General features: G+C 41.1%; 1 protein-coding gene across 4 annotated transcripts in view; it reads left to right on the top strand.

Moving 5' to 3' along the window:
• The window catches only part of LOC140714669 (protein sidekick-2-like), a 919455-nt gene that overhangs the window by 628284 nt on the left and 265062 nt on the right, over positions 1-26109 (top strand). For all 4 annotated transcript variants that reach the window (XM_073026119.1, XM_073026118.1, XM_073026117.1 and 1 more), the window contains 4 exons: positions 10901-11048; positions 11362-11502; positions 12076-12257; positions 14114-14229. In XM_073026119.1, coding sequence (XP_072882220.1) covers positions 10901-11048; positions 11362-11502; positions 12076-12257; positions 14114-14229 — 587 coding nt within the window. The remainder of the gene's footprint in view (positions 1-10900; positions 11049-11361; positions 11503-12075; positions 12258-14113; positions 14230-26109) is intronic.

Genomic DNA, 26109 nt, shown 5'->3' with positions numbered 1-26109 from the left:
TAGCAATTTAAAAGGTACTTGGACTGGAGGTTTTAGTGGGATATGGGCCAAACTTGGGCAAGTGGGTCCAGCTGTGTTTGGAACCTTAGCCGGCATGGACCAGTTTCTGTGCTCTATGACTCTGCAAATCAATTGTAAATGAATAAGAACAGCACAGCACTCGAACAGGCTCTCTAGCCCTTAGGTCTGTGCCAAAAATCACAGAATTTCTAAGAGTAAAATTCCAGGAAGCCACACAGTTGAAAAAATAAATAGGATCACACCTCGGGATATAAATATGTTCTAAATTAGTTCTCAGCAATACTCCCATTTTTAGATATCTATTGTGGGGAAATGCATTTGAACGGCAATTAATGAAATAATGGTGGTTCAACTGCAACTTGATGGGAGATGAGGGAACAGCAGGGTGTTCTCAATTACTGCTCATTGAGGTGCAGAATCGTGGCTGGGACCAACTGCATTATAGAAGCCATAAAATGCTGGGCATTGGTGATGTTTGTAGTTTTCACTCCTCTAAATATGCAAGCTAAATACAGAAGCATTGAGATCTCAGCCTCACGTGACCAGTGCCATTTATTATTGAAGGTAAGTGTAGCAGCAAAGTTGTAATTACAATGAGTGAAAAGGAACACCCAGTGAATAATCGGAGAAGTATATCAGTGATCATCTGTCCATGCCACAGATTGCATGTGATGTGTCAATCTTTATCAGAGGGCAGCTATAAACTTAATTGTCTCTTGTCACCTGAAACTAATTTGGAATAGGTAAATTCTACAGCACCCTGATTAAATTTCTGCATCATTCTTAGCATATTAAGTGAGGTTGTAACGCCAAAGGGATATGATGTTGAAATCTGTTATCACAAACCTATTATCAATAAGTGTTTCTCTTGTAAAAACTGAGAATTAATGTTAATTTTTAGTCCCTTCATTCATTTCTATAAAATCTAATTTTATTAAGTTCATCATGTGAGAAGTTCCAATGTAATTAACAATTCTTAGTCACAAGCATATTTAAATAGTTTTTTTTTATCTATTCTCACCAGCTATTAATCTGGTTAATTATGATTCTACCTTGCTCAATGTAACATCTGATTACAAGGTATTTGTTTTTACCATCCACTTGGTAATCTTCCCCCACAATGTAGCTTAAAATGAGTGTCGTGCGTGTGAGAAACGTGACCTATCCAATGTAACTGACTGAAAATAATCAGTGCTTCAGAGCTGGCGATGCTGACCTAGAAAAGGAAGCTGACATTAGTTCATTTGGAGCGTTTTGCTGAAGCAGTATTGTTGGTATTTTTCCAGTGCCTTGAGATGCCTGGTGTGGCTAGCTTCAGATCTCAGAAGCATACAAGATGGCAGGATTTCTGCTGCCCACTAGGACCATAAGTCTTCTGCCAGGCCTGTCTTAATCTTCAAATACCACTTCCCTCTTTCAAACAAAGGCTGTGCTAGCAGAGGTGAATTTCATCAATGTCTGCCTATCCCAGTCTGGTGTCCACGGACCCCTTGCTTAATGGCTTTGGTCTTTGGCATTAAAAAAGGGTTGGGAACACTTGCCCAATACAGAAGATTCAAAATTGTGTTCAAAGAATCCTTGCAGAAATGCAACATCCTCGCTCACGCTGAGGAAGCTCGGGCCCATGACCACTCAAAATAGACGAGGAGTATTTTGGATGGTATTAAAAACCCTGAGACTATGCAACGGAAGCATTCAGAAGCTCTTTATAAGTGGTGGATGGAGCACATTACCTAACAAGCTACTAACCCATCCACTCTGTCCACCATCTCCTTCCTCAATTGTGGGGGAGTCTGTGGTTTCCATGTTGGTCTCACGAGCCAGCTCATAACTGACAAAATGGGAGTGAAAACAAGTCATTCTTGTTCCCTAGGGACTATCTTTGAAAGAGACCTGTTGACTTCTGCTGATATGAATTTTGCCTTGGGAAAGCCATACATTTCTCTACTTTCTGAGGAGGCTGAAGAGAGCTGGACTTTGTACATACATCATTCTAGAGATGTGCAGTAGAGAGTATCCTAACAAGATGCATCACTGCCTTGTATAGAAACTGCACTTCAGCAGACAGGAATGCTCTTTCTAAACAGATAGTTAAAACTGCCCAACACATCCCTGGCACCAGCCTATCAAGGACATACAATACTGTACTAAAGTCTTAGCCACTAAAATATAGATAGGGAGCCTTGCACTTTTGCACAGTACTGTAGTAATTTTATGTATTACAATGTACTGCTGCCGCAAGAAAAATCAAATTTCATGACATATATGAGCGATGATAAACCTAATTCTGGGTGTCTGTTGTATACTGAGAGTGGGAAGTGGGCAGGGAGAGGGGAATCATGGTTGGGGAAAGGGGAAGAGAGAGGGGTGAAAGCAGGAAGCACTAAGAAGACATTCTGTAATGCTGAATAAACTAATTGTTTACAATCAAATGACTGCCTGGTGACTCGACTGGGTGTGTCTGCACCCCCGCCACTCCCTGCCCCTGGCTCTCCTTCTCTGACACCATTGACCAATTAAGTACTGTGCAAAATTCTTAGGCACCCTAGCTATATATGCAGTATGTGCCTAAGATTTTTGCACAGTACTGTATATACAGAAAAGGGCCAGAAACATCATGAAGGATCCCACACACCCTGCTCATGGACTGTTTGTGCCACTCCCAAGAGGGAGGAGGCTATGTAGTGTCCACACCAGGACCACTGGACTCAAAACAGTTACTTTCCCAATGTGGTAAGGCTGGTCAACACCTCGCCCACGAACTCCGTCACTACTTTGTTATTTCCTGTCATTCACCTTATCTACAGCCTAGCATCATTTTATGGACATACAATCAATCTATGTGTAAAAGCTACCTAACTAGTTTATATTTTATTGTGGGTTTATTATTATTATCGTTGTGTTCTTTACCTTTTGTGTTAATTTCTCTTGTTGCGTCGGATCCAGAACAATTATTTTGTTCTCCTTACACTTGTGTACACGAAATGATATGACAATCAACAGTCTTGAATCTTGAATCTTGAAATCTCTAGTAGAGGCATAAAATAGTCATCTAATTTGCTTCTGTTGTGTCATTGAGTATGCTTTTGGCCAGTCTCTTGAGGCTTGTTAGATGTCATTAAATTCAAAGTTTTTGAAGCATTATGCAGACAAATACATTGATTCTTTTGCAAAGTAATTTGCAATTGTCTGGTTGAAAAATGGTTTGGTTTAATTGAAGCCGTCCATTTATTGTTTCCATAGAAGCACAAACAGATTCCCAAAAGTACTTCAGAATTTAATTCAACACATTGTGTACGATGTTTTAAGTTACCGGACCAGAAGCCCAGGGAGAGCCCTGAACTATCACTCTCGAGATGCCTCTCCAAGTACTGACATAGCAACGGTAGAATCATAAACAATGTGGAACTTTAAAACAAAAGTAGATTTAATCCTGGTGATTTATGAAAGCTGATTCGCCTCATTGATATTCTTCAGAGGAAAGCTGCTCTGCCTACTCTGTCTGTCCTAAGCTTGACTCTTAATTGCCCTCTGAAATAGGCATGTTGGCCATTCAATTTTGAAATAACTGTTTGTTACAAGGATTATCCCCAATAATAATAATAATCAGAGAGAATCTCTATTTACTAACAGGTACCTTTACTGGTGCAGTGCACAAGCACGTGAATTTACACAACTGGATAACTGTGTGCACACCCACTAGGTTTCCCTGATCCTCCATGAACAGTCAAAGAAGAGAAAAGGTAATACCCAGGAAAAGGAGTCCATGCTGACCAGATGTTCTTCTTGATTCCCAGTGTAATCTCCACATTTCCAACATGGAGCCATCCACTTCTGTGATGGTTGGCCTCCACTGCCTGTGCTCCAAAAATCCTCCATTCTTATTATTTTCCTTTTCAGATCAGTCTATGCTGTTTCAATTTAGTCAGCTCAAGGACATCTGACTGGCCTGTGTCAGTTTCTCATTGGATCTGGCCCAAGGCTACAAGCAGTATTGCTTTATGGCTCTCCCTTCTAGCATTGCGCCTTGGCTAATTCCTTCTGTTATTTCCAACTCAGACTGGATCATACCAGTCTAACCAGGTCAGTCTAACACTGGGCCCGGATGACCAGATAACAGATTAATATTCTTTTTCTGGTAAACAATCATCACAAACATGCAATTTCCCTTTAGACTTGCAGGCAATGAGGTGCAGCAGAACTGAGGCAAGGCGAGGCAGCAGGGCCATCGCCAATTGCGAGGAAGTCCCGATGTTCAATCAATTTAAACACCAGGCCAAATCAGAAAGCCTGGGTTCAGGCTGAATCACGGTGGTGGGGTCCAGGCCCCATTGTGTACTGAAGCGACAGAGCCCAAAGTTTGGATGACAATTTAAGCGCTGGGCTGAATCAGAAAGGTCAGGTACAGGCCGAATCGAGGTGGCGGGGTCCAGGTCCTATTCTGTATAGCCCTAGTGTTCAGACAGTTTGGTCTCCCTATCAACACAAAACATAGAACATAGCATAGGAGCAAGCCCTACAGCACACTAAGCTGTACCAAGCAAATTCAACTAGTAATTAAATGGCTAAATAATCTAGTTCCTTCTGCCTACACAGCATCTATATCCCTGCATACTCATGTGTCTGCTTAAGAGCCTTAAATTGAATGCACGCCCTCTAGTATTAGGCATTTTGACCCCGAGAGAAAGATATTGGCTGTCGACCAATAAAGATTATGCCTCCCATAATCTTCCATCGGGTCTCTCTTCAACTGTGGATAGATTTTGCTGTGGTAAAGTGCAGCATAGGTTCATCAGCCTGGTTTCTGAATGACATGTCGGTCCATTGAGAAGTGTTTAAATAGATTGGGGCTAGTTCTCTGGGGCTTGACAGGGTACATATAGAGTTAATGTTTCAGTAACAGTTTCAAAATTAGATATTGGCTTTTCAGAACAGGGAAGGAATCTAAAATAGAAATAGAAAATACAGTCAACAGGTCAGGCAGCATTGGTGTAAAGAGAAATGTAGTTAATGCTTCATGTTAAAAGGCCTCTAATCAGGCCTTCTACTGCAGGACCATGATGGAATGCTCTCCACCTGCCAAAATGAGTACAATTCCTAGAATATTCAAAGTGTTCCATCACATCCAGGAGAAAACAGCCACTTGATTGGTTCTCCATCCACTATCCTGAATGTTCATCCCTACTATCATCTGCACAGTGTTGCCACTCTATCTCCAAATTATATTTTATTTATTTGCTCATTCTACTCTAACAGCAGGTCCCAAAGCTGATTATTACTGCCAAGGAGGGCAGCAGGGGCATGGGAATGCTACCACCTATAGGTTCCCCTCTAACCTTTTAAAATGGAAGTACACAGTTGCCCCTTCTTCATTGTTGGGTCTAGATCCTAGAACTCTTTGTCCAACAACATTTCTGGTTATTGCATTGGCCTTCATCAATCGTGGAATTGAGTTTAGGAGCCAAGAGGTAATGTTGCAGCTGGGCAGACCCCACTTGGAGTACTGTGCTCAGTTCTGGTCGCCACACTACAGGAAGGATGTGGAAACCATAGGAAGGGTGCAGAGGAGATTTACAAAGATGTTGCCTGGATTGGGGAGCATGCCTTATGAGAATAGGTTGAGTGAACTCGGCCTTTTTTCCTTGGAGTGACGGAGGATGACAGGTGACTTGATAGAGGTGTATAAGATGATGAGAGGCATTGATCGTGTGGATAGTCGGAGGTATTTTCCAGGACTGAAATGGCTAGTGCAGGGGTGGCCATGAGTCAATTTTTTCACTCACGAGTTCAGTTGCGCCATACAACTCTTGTACCCCCATTCAATTCTTGTAAAAATATGATAATATAGAACTCGTGCGTGAAACAATCGCATCTGAATTTGTGCATGAAAAAATTGACGCATGGAATTTAAAAGGTTGGCCACCCCTGGGCTAGCACCAAGAGGACATAGTTTTAAGGTGCTTGAAAGTAGGTACAGAGGAGATGTTAGGGGTAAGTTTTTTATGTGGAGAGTGGTGAGTGCATGGAATGGACTGCTGGCGACGGTGGTGGAGGCAGATACGATAGGGTCTTTTAAAAGACTCCTGGACAGGTACATGGAGCTTAGAAAAATAATTTCTATGGTAAGGACATGTTCGGCACAACTTTGTGGCTGAAGGGCCTGTATTGTGCTGTAGGTTTTCTGTGTTTCTAACATCTGAAAGCACTTTCATCCCAAAGGACACCAATGGTACAAGACAGCAGATCATAATCACATTACCAAGAGAATGGAGGAATAGGAAATATCACCCAAATGCTAAAACTTGAATTGAAAAATGTAAAGAATTCAGAAAGCACAAGAGATTCTGCAGATGCTGGAAATCCAGAGTAACACATATAAAATGCTGAAGGAAATCAGCAGGTCAGGCAGCTTCGATGAAAAGGAATAAATAGTTAACGTTTTGGGCAGACACCCTTTATCAGGACTGAGTCTGTGTGAAACGTTGACTGTTTATTCCTTTCCATAGATGTTGCCTGACCTGCTGAGTTCTTCCAGCATTTTGCATATGTTAAAAAGAATTCAGAAACCATATTAAATTAAAACCCCTGGGTTTGCTGCATGCAATCACTTCTTAAGTAATTTCTCAGAAGGTGAATCAAGTCTTTCAGCTCCAAAACTCCTCTACCTTTCATTTGGATTATTCAGCTCTTTTGCTTCATTCCATTTCCCCAACAATCCAGCTTCAAAGGAGACAATATAAATGCAATGTTATTTATTACTCTTAAAAAGTCATTCTTACAATAAATAAAGTCGAATTGGAGCTTTTGTTAGAAAGTAACTTATCCCACCTGAGCTATAGATCAGATATTGCAATTGAAGACAAATTACAAGATAATATGATAAATTTTTGGTATATACTTGTGGAATTACTTCAGAATTGTTTCTGTAAATATTTGCTGTGGATTCTGTATTGTGGCAGATCAGAAGTCTTTTTGTTCATTTCTGGAAAATACTGTCTATCTACCTGATAACTTAAATTGAAAACAGGAGTGCAGGAGGTGCTCAGATTGAATTGGTGCAGTGAGTAACAGTTAATGACTTTCCATCACTTGATAATGTTGTGAATAAAGAAAGAAAATCAATGTTTGAATGCTGACAACAGCTCATACAGTTGAGAAAGCCTCTGACATGTTAATCAGGCAGTTACTTGGGAAACGTAGCTTGGTTTTAAGCTGGAAGAGAGTTTACGGAGCTTCAGGAAAGTTGTAAGCTTTTGGCATTTGTGAGTATAAAGAACTTGTGAGTATAAAGAACTCTGCTCTGCCTGCACCATTATTGCAAGAACTTCAAGTGGGAGACAAAAAGCTGCTTGTAGAAGTAGATGCAAAAACTAAAGTCCAGAGGGAAAATGGAAGGCCAACAAAAAAGCAGTCAATGGAGATACGAAAACAGAGGATTCATCAGATGGTGTTGTGGCTGAGGAAACAGTGAGGAAAGATCAGATCGTACAAGGAGCAATTTAAGGATTAGTAAGAGACTACTCCAGTGAACTAGATGCACTTTCCCAAGAGCAAGATGCATAAGCTGGAAGAAGATAGAGGAAGGAGAAGAAAGATGTGCAGAACTGTCAGAACCGAGATTGTTTTCAGAGTGATCACTCTTGTTGAGAAAGTGTAAGAAATCCTCTACAGCAATTAAATCATTAGGCCTGAATAGCACAATTTAAAATTTACAACGCTGTGGACGTCTGTATATAGTAGTTGTATTAGATAATTATAGTTTATTGCTAAGCAGAGAGGAGTGTTGTGTATTTAATATTTTAATAATATTTGAGTAATATTGTAAATAAATTGATTAAACATTGCATGCGTCATACGTGATACATGTATGCCTCACTTAAGTTAAAAAATAAAGTATGTGACTTATCTCCTGACTCCCTTTGCTTTTCTTCCGATTACTTTTATGTTTTGGAGTTACAAAACATAATAGCAACCTTGAAGGAGACTGCAGCTCAGTGCTGCCTTGACCAGAAGCTGTTCCAATCATTTTTCTCATCTGCAGTAGTGCTATTTGCATGTATTAGATCCACATGTAAGCTATTTAAGTATCTGTCTAAATGTCTGTTATATGGAATCATTGTATATGACTCCTCTGGCAGGATGTTCCATATATCAGCCGTACTCTGTGTAAAAAGGCTTTTGTTGTTAAAACAACTTCGCACCTTGAATCTATTCCCTTTTGTTTTTGATACTCCTACCATGGCAAAAAAAGATTCTCACCATCCACCCTCTCAATGCCCAGTCTATCCAATCTCTCCACATAATTAAAGTCTTCCAGTCCAGGTGAATTCCAGGTCTACCAGCTCTACACTCTCTCCAGCATAAACAAATGCCTTCTTATAGTATAGCAAACGGAAAGGCACATGCTCATTAAGTCTAGTCCAACCTGCTACACAATGTCACCATGACAGCAGGATTTTTAAAACATTTCCATAAATTGCTTGATTATATAAAAATTTCAGAAGTGCGGATGGTAGACATCTGAAATTAAAAGTGGTCTGGTAAAAGGTATAAATTTGAAATATTATATGTAGGTAATGTTTATGGACTTGTTTTGCATTCCATTCTTTTCTATATTATAGCCACAATTTAGTTATATCATCAGGGCTTTTAAATTCCATTTGTATTGAATATTCTGATTTCCAATGCATCTGTAATATCTAGATGTGAAGAACGGTGTGCTCATGGTTACTGGTCTGTAATGCTTTACTCGTGTATAGCAGAGTCGATGCCAATTTACTAATGATTACTGGAATCAGTACTGATGCAACAAGGCCAGGAGACTCAGTGCAGTAGCCGAGCATTCACTTCCCGGAATGCTATTGAAACAGTGTTCATTTGGCAATATGGTTTTAAACTCTATGCATGCAGTACCATCAAATTATCTGTAGAAATGGAATGGTGTAAGGAGAGCAGTGATTTTTGACTTGAATCTTAATATATATAAAGTTGTTTCATTCAGAAAATTAGAATTGAATTCTTATTTAGATTATCCATGTTTTAAGTTTCTCTAAATCATTATATTTTCTAGGCTTTGTTATTTGTTCCTCCAAACGTTTATCATTAAATGAGCATAGACAAAGCTCCAGCTCAAATTGAAAACTAATGAGGCTTTTTTTGAATCTCATTTCTATCAGGATGAAAGGAATTTCCTCTTCTTCAAAGGCTAATCTTGCACTGAGGGGCTCCATCTAAGCCCCAATACATTTTGGGCAGAAGGAGCATTAATTAAACTCCGACTTGTTTCAACATCCTTTTATGTTGTTGTGAGCCCTTTTTCTTAATGTTGTTGTCACTCCCAATTTCTCTCAATTTATATTCCTCTTACTGTAATCTCTTATGCATTTCCCCTCTGCTTGAGTGGTGTTGCCTTCAGCTCTGGGCTGTCACGTCTACAACTGGATTGCTTAACACATTAGCCTCCAGCCTCATGCACCCACTTAAGAATTAAGATAGTGAATGACTAATTGCAGTTCCAATTAGCAAATAAAATTGAGTAATATACAGTGTTGTTAGAAATGTTATCTCATTACTCATCCACAAGATACAAAGTGGACTTTATGCCACTCGTGTAATATTGCTGTAATTTGCACAGAGAATGTTTTAGGGGTAAGCGCATGCAAAACATTTATCAGTATTGTTTAGGAATTGTGAAAATAATTGAAACATTTCTGGTGTACTGACAAACACTATCAGCAATTCCAGTTGGATTAAAATCAAGTCAAGTCAAGTCACTTTTATTGTCATTTCGACCATAACTGCTATGTACAGTACATAGTAAAAAATGAGACTTTTTCAGGACCATGGTGTTACATGACACAGTACAAAAACTAGACTGAACTACGTAAAAAACAACACAGAGAGAAAAAAAACAACTACACTAGACTACAGACCTACCCAGGACTGCATAAAATGCACAAAAACAGTGCAGGCATTACAAATAAATAATAAACAGGACAATAGGGCAGTAAGGTGTCAGTCCAGGCTCTGGGTAATGAGGAGTCTGATAGCTTGGGGGAAGAAACTGTTACATAGTCTGGTCGTGAGAGCCCGAATGCTTTGGAGCCTTTTCCCAGATGGCAGGAGGGAGAAGAGATTGTATGAGGGGTGCATGGGGTCCTTCATAATGCTGTTTCCTTTGCGGATGCAGTGTGTAGTGTCCGTGATGGCAGGAAGAGAGACCCGGATGATCTTCTCAGCTGACCTCACTATCCGCTGCAGGGTCTTGCGATCCGAGATGGTGCAATTCCCGAACCAGGCAGTGATGCAGCTGCTCAGGATGCTCTCAATACAACCACTGTAGAATGTGATGAAGATGGGGGGGTGTGGGAGATGGAATTTCCTCAGCCTTCACAGAAAGTAGAGACGATGCTGGGCTTTCTTTGCTATGGAGCTGGTGTTGAGGGACCAGGTGAGATTCTCTGCCAGGTGAACACCAAGAAATTTGAAAATGATTTAGAACCCCTTTTGCAATCAAGTCTTCTAACCTCCTATATTCAATGAAATCTTTCATCACTTTTTCTGATAATTTACTGCAGAAACTTTTTGGTGTCTTCTGAGATATTTATGATATTGAAGTTACTGTTAAAGTATCATCTTCTTATTTGAGCAAGCTACTTCAGTAGTAACTTCCATGTCACAAATATCTCGGAAGAGGAAATTCTAAAAGAATAATGAAAACAAGTTTTCTCTGAGCAGATTTTGAGTCCTTTTTCTCCTTGTCCAATTATCGCACCTTGTCATCTTATCAATTTTTTCAGAATGTTGTGGCATTTATGTAATCGTATTGCTTTAAAGTGAAATAAACATTTCAAGAGAAGCTGACATTTTTTCACTGCAGATTCCCCTTGGACAGTTCACCTGATGAGTGTGAACCCTGAATCTGTGGGACTGACTGTCAGGGGACTCATTCCAGCCAGGTCCTATCAATTCCGTATTTGTGCCGTGAATGATGTTGGAAAGGGTCAGTACAGTCGAGAGACAGAGAGGTAAGGTTTAGTCTCCAATTTTGTACAGTTAGTTTAAAAGTTAAACGTGGTTATATTTAAACTTTACTTTTGCAATTATTTTAAAGCAATCTCAAAGACAGCCTGCGTGTTACAATTGATCAGCTACCACTTTGCAGTTACCATTATCTTAAGCTATAATGGAGGCATAAATAGTAAGCACAGCATGTTGGAGGCAGCACATTGAATTTGAGATTTATTAATTTTTATATTAATATATTTTTAGATTAAATTGATAATAGATTTTGTCTCAACCTTTATATTTTTCATAAGCAAACGGTACAAATTCTTGCAGGTTATCACTACCTGAAGAACCACCAAGTGCACCGCCACAAAATGTCATTGCAAGTGGCAGAACAAATCAATCCATCATGATTCAATGGCAGCCACCCCCGGAAAACCAACAGAACGGAGCTCTGAAAGGTTACATTATCAGGTACTTCGAAGGAGAATATTCGTGTTTCTGCTTTCATCAAATAATAATGATCTTCTGTTATTGTGTATATGTTTGCTCTTTTATTACCAGTGTAAAAGAAAGGCTATAGCAAACAGAAAACTACAAGAGATGATGCCATTCATTTTACAATATAGAAGAAATGAATTATAAATGTATTATTACTTGATGTCTCCTTTAATCTGGTGCTCAACACAAGCTCTCTTTAATTCCTTTGGCTTGTAGGGTAAACTTTCACGTGTTTGCATATGTCGTCTTGAGTTTGTATTCCCTTAAAGCACATATTCTGGAGTTAGCAGAATGTGGCTAATACAAAACACTCCCAGGAGTTTCAACATTCTTTAAATAAAATTTAGGTGGTTTTTACCAGCAATATTTTGGATTCTTTGTGCATTCCCTAATGCAAATACTATTTTAAAGTACCCAAGCCAAACATTTAATAAAATATACGATCACTTTAATCTTTACTTTTCTGGAAATGTCTACATAAATGAATCTCCAGCTAGTATATGGTGGCTTTGAAAATAAATTTACTTTGAACTCTTATTTTTATAGGTACTGCTTAGCAGGATTACCTGTGGAGCATCAGTACAAGAATATCACCAGTTCTGATGTTAATAATTTCCTCCTTGAAGACCTTATCATCTGGACCAATTACGAGATTGCTGTGGCATCCTATAATGGGGCTGGTTTGGGAATCTACAGCCCAACAGTCACCGAGTGGACCCTGCAAGGGGGTGGGTACTCACTTCTCATGAGCAGAGGGTAAGTTCGTGGGTCAGGCATCAGGAGCCGTGGCAGAACCAACCTCTCGTATCAAGCAGGCAATCCTACATAATACTGAGTGTGGTGAGACAGAAGGGTGTATTTTCTTATCCTTCTTGGAGAAAATCATGCAATGACAAAAAGCCTTAGAAAACAGAATGGGAGCAAATCTAACAAATTTAGGGTAACCTAAACTAAATTTCATATTCCAATTGTCAGTTGATTTGCGATACTTTTTGTTTTATTTTTATTCATTTCGGGATTCAGCATGGCAACAGACCCTTCCAGACCAAAAAGGCAATACTGCCCGATTATACCCTTGTGAATAATTAACCTACTAACCCACACCTCTTTGGAAAGTGGGAGGAAATGTGCGTGGTCACACAGAGAGTATGCAAACTCCTCTCAGGCAGCGCTGGGAATTGAACCCAAGTCTCTGGCCTGTAACCACTTTACTACTGTGCCACCCAATTTCTTGCCAAACCAATGAAAAGTGGGGGATACAGATTCAAATACGAGGAAATCTGCAGATGCTGGAAATTCAAACAACACACACAAAATGCTGGTAGAACACAGCAGGCTAGGCAGCATCTATAGGAGAAGCACTGTCGACGTTTCGGGCCGAGACCCTTCGTCAGGACTAACTGAAAGGAAAGATAGTAAGAGATTTGAAAGTAGAGGGGGGAGGGGGAAATGCGAAATGATAGAAGTAGACCGGAGGGGGTGGGATGAAGCTAAGTGCTGGAAAGGTGATTGGCGAAAGTGATACAGAGCTGGAGAAGGGAAAGGATCATGGGACGGGAGGCCTCAGGAGAAAGAAAGGGGGGGGGAGCACCAGAGGGAGATGGAGAACAGACAAACAATTAAATATGTCAGGGATGGGGTAAGAAGGGGAGGAGGTGCGCCCCTTCTCCAGCTCAATGTTCTCTAACTTCTGTTAATGCACCTCCTCCCCTTCTTACCCCATCCCTGACATATTTAGTTGTTTGCCTGTTCTCCATCTCCCTCTAGTGCTCCCCCCACCCTTTCTTTCTCCTGAGGCCTCCCGTCCCATGATCCTTTCCCTTCTCCAGCTCTGTATCACTTTCGCCAATCACCTTTCCAGCTCTTAGCTTCACCCCACCCCCTCCAGTCTACTCCTATCATTTTGCATTTCCCCCTCCCCCCTCTACTTTCAAATCTCTTACTATCTTTCCTTTCAGTTAGTCCTGACGAAGGGTCTCAGCCCGAAACGTCGACATCGCTTCTCCCTATAGATGCTGCCTAGCCTGCTGTGTTCTACCAGCATTTTGTGTGGATACAAATTCAGTCTTCTTCCCCAGTCCAATGAGCATTGTCTCAAGGAAGTCCCTTGTTGACAATTTACACTGAGAGGAACAACTGTGGTGTGAATGTAGCCTGATTGGGATACTGATGACTTGAGAAACCACACATTCCACCCATTCAACTTGATAGTTGCATAGACTGTGTGAACCACCATAGAAGAAAAGTCATTACATACATCTGCAAGATAATGTCAGTCCACACCCTCAACTCCAATATCCAAGAGCAAATCCAAAATAAATGGAACATTCCAATTATCTGATACTGATACCACTCAATCTGCCCTTCATTTCTGGCACAATTTGACAGTCCAGCCTGCAAATATAGTACAAGAACATTTCACTGGAAGCACGCTGATTGTGACAGGATTACTCACAAATCAGAAATGACTAATAAAGTACATGTTCTTAAATATGTGAAGGTGATTAGTCTTCAAGTAACGTTTAATTTCCATTATTCTCTTTTTTCATGCAAACATTTTAAAGGTGTCTGTGATTCTTTCCAGTTCCTACAGTGCCTCCAGGAAATGTGCATGCCGAATCCATTAATTCCACAACCATTCGATTCACGTGGACACCACCCAGTCCTCAGTTTATTAATGGAATAAACCAAGGTTACAAGGTAACTCTAACTGCCTCAAGAACTATTCAAATGTGAACAATGTTGTTTTGGTTTTGCTAAGTGTAAGATTATACACTGACTTTCCAGCCCTTCAGAATTTAATGACAAGCATTTCCTGTCAGATATAAAAGGCCTCAGAGAACTTTACTGCATGTTTTATTGAGGGGTGACATCAAGATTTAAATTTTTCACCAATTGTATTTCTGTTGATTGTCTGCCTCCAGTGATAACATTGCCACCTCAATGATAATATATTGGAGCTGCTGCCAGTGGTGTCACTGTAATAGGAGTGAACTAAAATTGAATAAACTTATAAGGCTATTCCATGCCCATCTTTTGTTCTACATAGATCTTTAGAGCAGATCAAAAAATGGGAGAGAGAAATCTCTGTAGTAAATTCAATTAATATCTTCATCTGTAAATAAAGGTTTGCCTAGTCTATAGTTTCTGATTTTAAAAGCATTAGATCCAAGACATTGAGGAGAGAAGTTAGGGAACACGTTTTCTTACAATGGGTAGTAGAAGTATGGTACTCTTTCTTGCTATAACTCATATAGTCTCCTGCATTTGTGGGAAAATACAGGCAGTTGCACCCAAATATAGAAACCAGTTCAGAAACCCTGCCTTAAAGGTACAGTATTTCTTGATCCATCTCGCAACATTAGTAGTTGTGAAATCCAGAGAAATAATCACACATACTAAACAATAAATGACAAAAGTGATCTCTCTTTGCCAAATGTTGCAGCTGATTCAATTGCTCTCCTGTTGATCTATCCTATCTGACCATCTCCACTCGAGCTCCATGCCTGGGAACGTAATGAGACAGGAATGTTAGCCGCTGGGACAGTGACTGCCCAGGCAATAGATTCAGTCATTATTTTATGTTCTAACTGACATCCTGCATTTGTTTGAATTCATTCAAACCTCTCTGTGAAGTTATATTGCTCTCCTACTTAATACAATGCAGGAAGACAATCTACTTGAGTGAAAACATTTTGCACGTTTTCCATTTGACATTTCATGCAGACGGGTGTTTTTAAAGCTAGATTTGTATCTGAAAATATGATAAACATAATGTTACAATCCAAATATTGCTCAGTCTCGAGCTTCTTCCTGAACATTGTGGAAGATTAACTAATAACATTTTGTCAGTCTTACATGTATAAACATATCTTTCGTTCACATTTTCAAGGGAAGCTGTTTAACTAAATTTGTTGTCCTACAATTATAATCTGGTGTTGTAATGTTTCAATTTTGTCTGTCAGCTCCTCAATGTACAATTCAGAGCAATTCCACTGTTCCTTCTGTACTTTTCAGCTGACTGCTGCAAATGTGGCCACTTTGGTTATAAATCCTTATATGAAATCAAAGCATTATATGTAAAGTAGGATAGAATCAGTGTGAAGCAACGCACACAAAATGCTGGAGGAGCTCAGTAGCCAGGCAATGAGTATGGCTACTGAGTATGAGTAATTTATGGAAAAGTGTAAGCAGTCGACGTTTTGGGCCGAGATCCTTAACCAGGACTTGTGAAGGGTCTCGGCCCAAAATGTCAACTGTTCACTCTTCTTTATAGATGCTGCCTGGCCCGCTGAGTTCCTCCAGCATTTTGTGTGTGTCGCTTTGGATCTCCAGCATCTGCAGATTTTCTTGTGTTTAGAAGCCATGTGAACTAGTTGGGCTGTAACCTGTGCTCTACTCCCAACTAGGTGCAAGATAAATTTTACAATGTATTTGTTTAATTAATCTAATGCTCTTCTGAGGTTAAAATTTTCTCTGTGATGTATTTTCTCTCCTTGGATTTCCTGGAGCTTAAACACCTTGCACCTCCTCAATATATGGAACAGATAGCCTGCCTCACCCTTTACCACGGACAGACATGCTGTTCTTTCCAGTTCATTTTGCTTCTTTCTTACTGAAATTTGGGTTTAATTTATGGAGAACAAAGGCATAAGCTCCATCATCACGACAAGTCTTCACCATTTGATATTCCTGTTTCAGTTCAAGGATAAATGACACTCTTGAACAAATAGGTTTTTGTTGGACAAAGCAGATGTAGAGTAACACTGAAAGATGTAGAATTCGGTCTAAAATAATGAACCATCATATTAAGTGGTTCGGTTTTCATTTGCTTCACACAATAGTCACAAAGTTAATAAAAAATGACTATTGTGTGAAACAAGAGAAAACCAAACGAGTTGATATGATAGCTCATCATCTTAAGTGTTGGAGTTGTTAAAATACATTAGGACAGATAAGTCCCCGGGCCCTGACGGAATATTCCCCAAGCTGCTCCACGAGGCAAGGGAAGAGATTGCTGAACCTCTGGCTAGGATCTTTATGTCCTCGTTGTCCACAGGAATGGTACTGGAGGATTGGAGGGAGGTGAATGTTGTCCCCTTGTTCAAAAAAGGTAGTAGGGATAGTCCGGGTAATTATAGACCAGTGAGCCTTACATCTGTGGTGGGAAAGCTGTTGGAAAAGATTCTTAGAGATAGGATCTATGGGCATTTAGAGAATCATGGTCTGATCAGGGACAGTCAGCATGGCTTTGTGAAGGGCAGATTGTGCCTAACAAGCCTGATAGAGTTCTTTGAGGAGGTGACCAGGCATATAGATGAGGGTAGTGCAGTGGATGTGATCTACATGGATTTTAGTAAGGCATTTGACAAGGTTCCACACGGCAGGCTTATTCAGAAAGTCAGAAGGCATGGGATCCAGGGAAGTTTGGCCAGATGGATTCAGAATTGGCTTGCCTGCAGAAGGCAGAGGGTCGTGGTGGAAGGAGTACATTCAGATTGGAGGGTTGTGACTAGTGGTGTCCCACAAGGATCTGTTCTGGGACCTCTACTTTTTGTGATTTTTATTAACGACCTGGATGTGGGGGTAGAAGGGTGGGTTGGCAAGTTTGCAGATGACGCAAAGGTTGGTGGTGTTGTAGATAGTGTAGAGGATTGTCGAAGATTGCAGAGAGACATTGATAGGATGCAGAAGTGGGCTGAGAAGTGGCAGATGGAGTTCAACCCAGAGAAGTGTGAGATGGTACACTTTGGAAGGACAAACTCCAAGGGAGAGTACAAAGTAAATGGCAGGATACTTGGTAGTGTGGAGGAGCAGAGGGATCTGGGGGTACATGTCCACAGATCCCTGAAAGTTGCCTCACAGGTAGATAGGGTAGTTAAGAAAGCTTATGGGGTGTTAGCTTTCATAAGTCGAGGGATAGAGTTTAAGAGTCGCGATGTAATGATGCAGCTGTATAAAACTCTAGTTAGGCCACACTTGGAGTACTGTGTCCAGTTCTGATCGCCTCACTACAGGCAGGATGTGGAAGCATTGGAAAGGGTACAGAGGAGATTTACCAGGATGCTGCCTGGTTTAGAGAGTATGGATTATTATCAGAGATTAAGGGAGCTAGGGCTTTACTCTTTGGAGAGAAGGAGGATGAGAGGAGACATGATAGAGGTGTACAAGATATTAAGAGGAATAGGCAGAGTGGACAGCCAGTGCCTCTTCCCCAGGGCACCACTGCTCAGTACAAGAGGACATGGCTTTAAGGTAAGGGGAGGGAAGGTCAAGGGGGATATTAGAGGAAGGTTTTTCACTCAGGGAGTGGTTGGTGCGTGGAATGCACTGCCTGAGTCAGTGGTGGAGGCAGATACACTAGTGAAGTTTAAGAGACTACTAGGCAGGTATATGGAGGAATTTAAGGTGGGGGGTTATATGGGAGGCAGGGTTTGAGGGTCGGCACAACATTGTGGGCAGAAGGGCCTGTAATGTGCGTACTATTCTATGTTCTATGTTCTAATCAGTAATAGTTTTATACCAAATATCACATTTGATCCTTAACTTCTAATTCTAATGACTTCTGAATTCTTTAGAAGTGATTGCTTGTGCATCAGGCAAGAACATTTTCTATAAATGGAATTTATACTTTATACTTTACTTTATTGTCACCAAACAATTGATACTAGAGCGTACAGTCGTCACAGTGATATTTGTTTCCGCGCTTCGCGCTCCCTGAAGTACAAATTGAAGTAAATATAATAAAAATTTAAATTATAAATCATAATTAGAAAATAGAAAAGGGAAAGTAAGGTAGTGCAAGTCAGGTCCAGATATTTGGACTGTACGGCCCAGATCCGGGTCAGGATCCGTTCAGCAGTCTTATCACAGTTGGAAAGAAGCTGTTCCCAAATCTGGCCGTACGAATCTTCATGCTCCTGAACCTTTTCCCGAACGGAAGTGGGACAAAAAGTGTGTTGGCTGGGTGGGTCTTGTCCTTGATTATCCTGGCAGCACTGCTCCGACAGCGTGTGGTGTAAAGTGAGTCCAAGGATGGAAGATTGGTTTGTGTGGTGCGCTGGGCTATGTTCACGATCTCGTGCAGCTTCTTCCAGTCTTGGACAGGACAACTTCCATACCAGGTTGTGATGCACCCTCGAAGAATGCTTTCTATGGTGCACCTATAAAAATCAGTGAGGCTTTTAGGGGACAGGCTAAATTTCTTCAGCTTTCTCAGGAAGTAAAGGCACTGGTGGGCCTTCTTGGCAGTGGACTCTGCTTGGTTAGACCAAGTCAGGTCACTTGTGATATTCACCCCGAGGAACTTAAAGCTTTTGACCTGTTCCACCTGCGCACCACCGATGTAGATGGGGTTGTGCAGGCCGCTACTCCTTCTGAAGTCAACAACCAATTCCTTCATCTTGCTGACGTTGAGGGATAGGTTATTGTCTTCGCACCATGCCACCAGGTTCTTAATTTCCTCTCTGTACTCAGACTCATCATTACCCAAGATATGGCCTACAATTGTATATTTGCATATATTTACCTGTTATTTTGCTGTCTTCTATGTCTAGTTACATTTTGTTTAATACTACTGGATCACGATTGGCAGTATGATCCTATGTTTACATGGAAAGGGGCTCATCGCTCTTGAACTCTGAGACCAATAAATTTATCCAAGCTTCTCACTCTTTCTTCTCCTTAAAAAGAATTTATTCGTATGGCTCAGGTTTTCCAGGGAAATGCTGGAATGCTGGCTACTCCAGACACGACTATTATTATTCCCCAAGACCATGTGGTAAATTCAGACGTTCATGCATTCACAGTGAACACGGTAACCTTGAGCTTCCTGGCAGCTGTTTGCCAAGAATGTGCAAATTCCTTTCAAAACTGAACCCCTGCAGAGTCAAGAGACAGACTGTGATTCTGCCATAGTTCCTCAAGTAACATGAATCTCCATCCATTGAAATGGAGAGGAGCATCTGTTTTAAACATTGGTTCTTAAATTTATTTTAGTAACTTTTAAAGGCCTGAGCATTTTTAATAAATTGTGAATTTTTCAGTAATGTAAGAGACATGCAATGTCTTTTGATCACGTTAATAGCTAGCTAAGCTTAGCAAGACGTCAAAAATTATTTTTCTCAATTTTATTTGTGAGTCTTCTTCAGGTTCCCCATTTGATACAATTTATGTATAGAAGACCTTGCCAGTTTTTGATGGGGGCAACTTGTTGCTGTCTGTAAACTTTTCATATTCGCTGTTGTTATTAAATCATTCTCAGACCAGTTCCTGTTGAGCATCACATCCAGCAGAAAGTTATCCCAGTTCAACAGAAGTTGAAAGAACAGTCGTACAAAGGGATGTTGGACTGTTAGCGTGCCAAATATAAAAGCAACATCAAGCTGAGCTTGACCTCACCTGAGAACATTGATTGTGACTCTGGTTAATTGAGATAGAAAGAATTCTATTACATGGATGAGAAGTATTTGAACAAAAGAAAGAAGGCAAGCCCTTTAACTGGAAAATTCACCTCAAATCTTTCAGCTGTTGTTTGAGCCTTATGGAGTAACTTTGCAGCAAATTGTATTGGTCATCATATGAGAAGGGTATCAGTGTATGCCTTAGTAATATAAACTGCATAGGAAATGATGATGATGATTTGATACAAACATTGCTGAACTGCAGTGCCCACTCTTAATCTTGCACATCTGACCATGCACACAGCAGTAGGAGGGACTCTGCTAGCTTGTTTTAAAGGGGCCATTGACAATTTATGATGTATTTGCTGATTGCTTTCAATTGATTGTTGCTACAATTCTACAACTGGGGGATTGGGGATTACATTCCAGAATGTTTCATGATTGTTAACCTCTTTGATATTGGTATGCGAGGTGGTCAAAGGCTTTCCCTCATCTTCAAAGTTCTGCACTGTCCCAGCTGTCCCAAGACTGGTGCATATCAATAAGTATTCCTGTTGGAGTACATGATTGGAAAAGTGTGTAGCAAGCAGAAAAAGTTGCCAAAGGAGGGGAGATGGAAAAAGTCCCTCAGCAGAACCATAAGAACATAAAAAATAAGAGCAGGAGTAGGCCATCTGGCCTGTTGAGCCTGCTCCGCCATTCAATAAGATCACAGTTGTCCTGGCTATGGACTCATCTCCACCTACCTGCCTTTTCCCTATAACCCTTAATTTTTCTACTTTGGAAAAATGCATCCAACCTTGTCTTAAATATATTTACCAAGGTATCAGGGAGCAGTTTTTCTCAATAAGGAGCAAGGCATGAAGGTGGCAGCATTTCCAAAGGAATGTCATCATTGAAACGATACATGTAAGCCAACAATAACCACAAATGCCTTGCCAGTGGTGGTTGAGATTTCAGTTGGAGGTATTTTGAATATCTTTCAGTTTATCCCCCCCTTTTACATAATAGGGGGTGGGGGTATCATTTGTGCTCTGTATTCCAAGAGAGCTCAGTGAATTTTGAAATATCTTTCCAAACCACAGGCAGAATGATCTGGTGTGATGGCAAAATTGCAGGCTTTCCAGTGATGCAGAATAATTTTGGCTGCATAAATATAGCTTTGTGGGAGCAACAAGTTAATTTCTAAAAATGCCACAACTGGAGGGGACTACAGTCTTGCATAGTAGACTAGTCCAGAAGATTAGGACACAAGAGATCCAGGCTGTGATGGCTAAAATCCATAAAAAACCATTTCTACTGTCCTGCTTTCAACAAGATTCTGACTTAGTTCCTCAAAAAACTCAACTTGTGACCAACCCTCTCCATGTTTTACAGACAAGTGCAACAGATATATCGAGGAACACAAGGGGTACAATGATAGTTCAGTGCTTTACTTTCTGAATTAGAGACTGACCATGCAATTTTGAGATGTGAGTTTTACTCCCAGTAGAACAGCTGAGAAGTTCATTCAATGTGTGATCTGGAATATAAAAAAATAGTCATAACAATGATAATCTCAGAGCTGCTTGTATTGTTGTTAAAGGCCATCTAGCTCAATAACTTCCTTCCAGGGAGATTTTCTCCTTTTTTTGCCCTGTCTGGCCATTATATAGCCCTAGGAATACAGTTGACTCCTAATTTCCTCTGAACTGCCTCAGCAGAAGAAGAAAATGGTGTTGAACACTCAACAGTAACCCTAGTACAGAATACAAAAAGAGCAAAGTAACTCACAGCCCAGTTGACCTTGGGCCGTTCTCCCAGAAAATATTTAGGAAATGCTATATAAATTGGAAGAGCTGAACTGTGGATCAGTCAAGTCAAGTCAGTTTTATTGTCATTTCCACCATAGCTGCTGGTACAGTGCATAGTAAAAATGAGAACTTTTTCAGGACCATGGTGTTACATGACACAGTACAAAAACTAGACTGAAATACGTAAAAAACAACACAGGAAAAAAAAACAACTACATTAGACTACAGACCTACCCAGGACTGCATGAAGTGCACAAAACAGTGCAGGCATTACAATAAATAATAAACAGGACAATAGGGCAGTAAGGTGTCAGTCCAGGCTCTGGGTATTGAGGAGTCTGATAGCTTGAGGGAAGAAACTGTTACATAGTCTGGTCGTGAGAGCCCGAATGCTTCGGTGCCTTTTCCCAGATGGCAGGAGGGAGAAGAGATTGTATGAGGGGTGCGTGGGGTCCTTCATAATGCTGTTTGCTTTGCGGATGCAGCGTGTAGTGTAAATGTCCATGATGGTGGGAAGAGAGACCCCGGTGATCTTCTCAGCTGACCTCACTATCCGCTGTAGGGTCTTGCGATCCAAGATGGTGCAATTTCCGAACCAGGCAGTGATGCAGCTGCTCAAACAATCAACCGGACGTCAGATTGGCTGCAGTATGTACCAACAAAAAAACTGATTGCAGTTATAGACCAGGGCTGCTCCAGCATCACCTCTCAAGCCTATGACCTTTACCAGCAGGAAAGATAAAGGCAGCAAGTGCAAAGGAACACCATCACCACCCTGCACACGCATCGACCTGTATACACTCCCTCTCAAAGTCCTCCTCTGAAACCTCTGCAGTAGAATGCATGTAAATTCTTGCCCCATCCCACCCCCACACACACAGTGCTGCCATATAGTCACATAATCCTAACTGTAAATATACAAACATACCTTCATCATCACTTGTTCAAAGTCCTGGATTTCACTCCTAGCAGTAGTGTTGAGCGCCTTTTACAAATAGCAGTGCAACAGTCTCAGAATGTGGCTGGCCACAGCGGTCTCATGGGCAATTAGTAATGAGCGATGAACTGTGCCCTCTATAATGGTGCCAGATCCTGAAAATGAATAAGTTAAAAAATAAAATTGCAAATGTCATTTCCCGGTAAAAATCTAGCACCAGGAGCAGAGGAATGACAATTCTGCTTCTGGTCTCACTCGTTTTTAGACTGCAGCAGTCAACTTTGAGTCCATGATGTACTAAAACACCATGATGAAGATTGAGTCTTTGTCAATATCTGGTTGACGGACAGCTGTGGAGGAGGGGGAGGGAGGCAATCTGAAATAGTCCATTTCCAGTAAAGCGACGTGTAACCTGAGAAGCTGCACTACTAACAAATGCAACCACAATTTCCCAGCCACCATCAGCCGTCCTCTGTTGAAGAGCAAATTTAAAAACAAACAACCATTCCAAGTCAAATTAATAAATCTAAACATGCCAACATGAACTATTCATTCCTGCTCATTCCCACGTATTTCCTTGTTTCTCATGCAATATTTGCTACAGCATGGCTGGTAGAGAATGTGCATGTTGCAAATTAACTTTAGGAAAAAATGTCCTTAAGTAGTTTGGAGGTAACACGGCCTCACTTCATCTACATTTTCTCATTTGCAAGTTAGAAGTCTGAGTTCACTAGCTCTCAGGCAATGTCAAGGTCTCGGGTGGATTGGCAGTGCTTCATCCTAAGAGACACCTGAAGATCTCTGCTTTGTGGAATTTCTAATGCTCCTAAGGTGTCTCGTCAGCAATCCTAGTATTCCGATAGAGTGCTGATTGCTGGGAAGCTGTAAACCACACATCGGCAACGAGCACTGCCACAAGAAAACGGCATTTATCATCAAGGACCCCCACCATCCAGGCCATTCTGTCTTCTCGTTGCTGCCGTCGGGAAGGAGGTACAGGAGCCTTTGGTCCCACATCACCAGGTTCAAGAACAGTGATTATCCTTCAACCATTAGGCTCCTGAACCAAAGTGGATCATTTCATTCACCTCAACTCTGAATTGATTTCACAAGCTGTGGACTCACTTTCAAAAGGTTCGAAGGTTCATTTTATTGTCAAAATATACATGCACAATACAACTCTGATATTTGCCTTCTCCAGATAGCCGGGAAATACAGAAAATCCATGAGGGTAGTTGAAGGACTCTACAACTCACGTTCTCAGTATTATTTATTTATTCATTTTTATTTTTATTTGCACAGTTTGTCTTCTTTTGCGTATTGGTTGTTTGTCAGTCTTTGATTATGTGAAGTTTTTCCATTGATTCTATTGCATTTCCTTGTTTTACTGTGAATGCCTGCAAGAAAATAAATCTCAAGGTAGTATATGGTGACATATACATACTTCAATAACACGTTTACTTTGAACTTTTGAAACCGCAAATCTCTCTGATCACTAAGTCAAGAACTGTGACGCCAGCAGAAGTCGGAGCTTTCTTTGCAAGAAGCAGCAGAGGGTGCTCCTGCAGTACTGCATCAGAAATTGAGACAGCAACCATTACATACAAAAGGTTCAATCAAGTATATTAAAAGAGTTAACACGAGGAAATCTGCAGATGCTGGAGATTCAAACAACACACACAAAATGCTGCTGGAACACAGCAGGCCAGGCAGCATCTATAGGCAGAAGCACTTGATGCACCATCAATAACTCGCTCTGAGATGTAAAGGCGAGATATCGGCTTTTATTGACTGGAAGAAGGAACAAGCAGTGAGTGACCACTATACTACATCCTGGAGACTGAGAGGCTGGGCTCAGACCTCAATCGCCTTTATACAGGGGTCTGTGAGAGGAGCCACAGGAGCAGTCATCAGGGGGCGTGTCCAGACAGGTATATGTAGTTCACCACAGCACTGCCGACGTTTCGGGCCGAGATCCTTCGTCAGGACTAACTGAAAGGAAAGATAGTGAGAGATTTGAAAGTAGGAGGGGGAGGGGGAAATAATAGGAGAAGACCGGAGGGGGTGGAATGAAGCTAAGAGCTGGAAAGGTGATTGGCAAAAGTGATACAGAGCTGGAGAAAGGAAAGGATCATGGGACGGGAGGCCTAGGGAGAAAGAAAGGGGGAGGGGAGCACCAGAAGGAGATGGAGCACAAGCAGAGTGATGGGCAGAGAGAGAGAAAAAAACAAACAACTAAATATATCAGGGATGGGGTAAGAAGGGGAGGCGGGGCATTAATGGAAGTTAGAGAAGTCAATGTTCATGCCATCAGGTTGGAGGCTACCCAGATGGTATATAAGGTGGTGTTCCTCCAACCTGAGTGTGGCTTCATCTTGACAGTAGAGGAGGCCATGGATAGACATATCAGAATGGGAATGGGAAAGAGTTGTCCATTTTGTACAAGAAAGAACAAAAAATTAACTGTTGATGAGCAGGAACTTGAAGCTGTTCACATTCAATGAGTGATTGATCTGGGTAACTCTCTTGCAGATCAAGCCTCTGCAGGTTTACTGCTCTTGCAATTTGGTAGATAGAGTACAACCTGTAATAAAGGCTGCCATTTTTTCCTGCTGATCCTCATATCCCCTTTGATCTCAGAACGTAAATGGTAACCTTATGGCTCTTCTGGAGGGGGTGAGGACTGTCTTCGGGAAACTCCCAGTCTCTTCCTGATATATTTCTCTCGTCCTCCTCCAGTCCCCTGCTATCTCGATTCTCTCAGTATTTCCCAAGCAAAGCGAGATAACTGTGCAGCCAGGCTTTACCTCGGTTTGATCACGCTGACGGGCAACCCTTTGTTCTTTCTTGTACAATTTTGTTTAATTTATGTTTCTCTTGTAAATGTTGTATCTCTAATGCTATGTGCCTGTGATTCTGCTGTAAACAAGTTTTTCATTGCACTTGTGCATCCATATGCTTAAAACAATAAACTCGAATCTGAGAAAAAAAAATTGTTCGTTCTTTCCACCTGTACATATTCATCAGCCCTGCATTGCTAGACTCCCTCTATAACTCCTCTCTGAAATCTCTACAGCAGGACACTTGCAAAATCTGGTCCTCCAGACAGTGCTGCATGCATTATCCTTCTAGCCTGCCCCAGGTCAGGTCAGGCCACTGAAGGCCTGGTGATTGACTATGTGCAGATCCCTGTCTGCCGGGTTGCTATGGCATTCTCTAACATGGAGGGAAGGAAGGTGAATTCAAGTAGTTAATATCTAGAATATGCCACCAGAGGAGTTGGTGGAATCAGATACATTTGCTGTGTTTAAGAGGCTTTTACAGTGACATAGTAGTTGGCACAATGCTTTACTGTGCCATTTGCAAAATCGGGTTTTGATTCCCTCCACTGTCTGTAAGGTGTTTGTACGTTCTCCCCAATGCCAAATTGGTTTCCACCAGGTGCTCT

This window comes from Hemitrygon akajei, chromosome 22 (genome assembly GCF_048418815.1).
Source record: "Hemitrygon akajei chromosome 22, sHemAka1.3, whole genome shotgun sequence".
NCBI lineage: Eukaryota > Metazoa > Chordata > Chondrichthyes > Myliobatiformes > Dasyatidae > Hemitrygon > Hemitrygon akajei.
The sequence above is the reverse complement of the archived record's forward strand: the minus strand, read 5'-3'. Positions and strand labels throughout refer to the sequence as shown.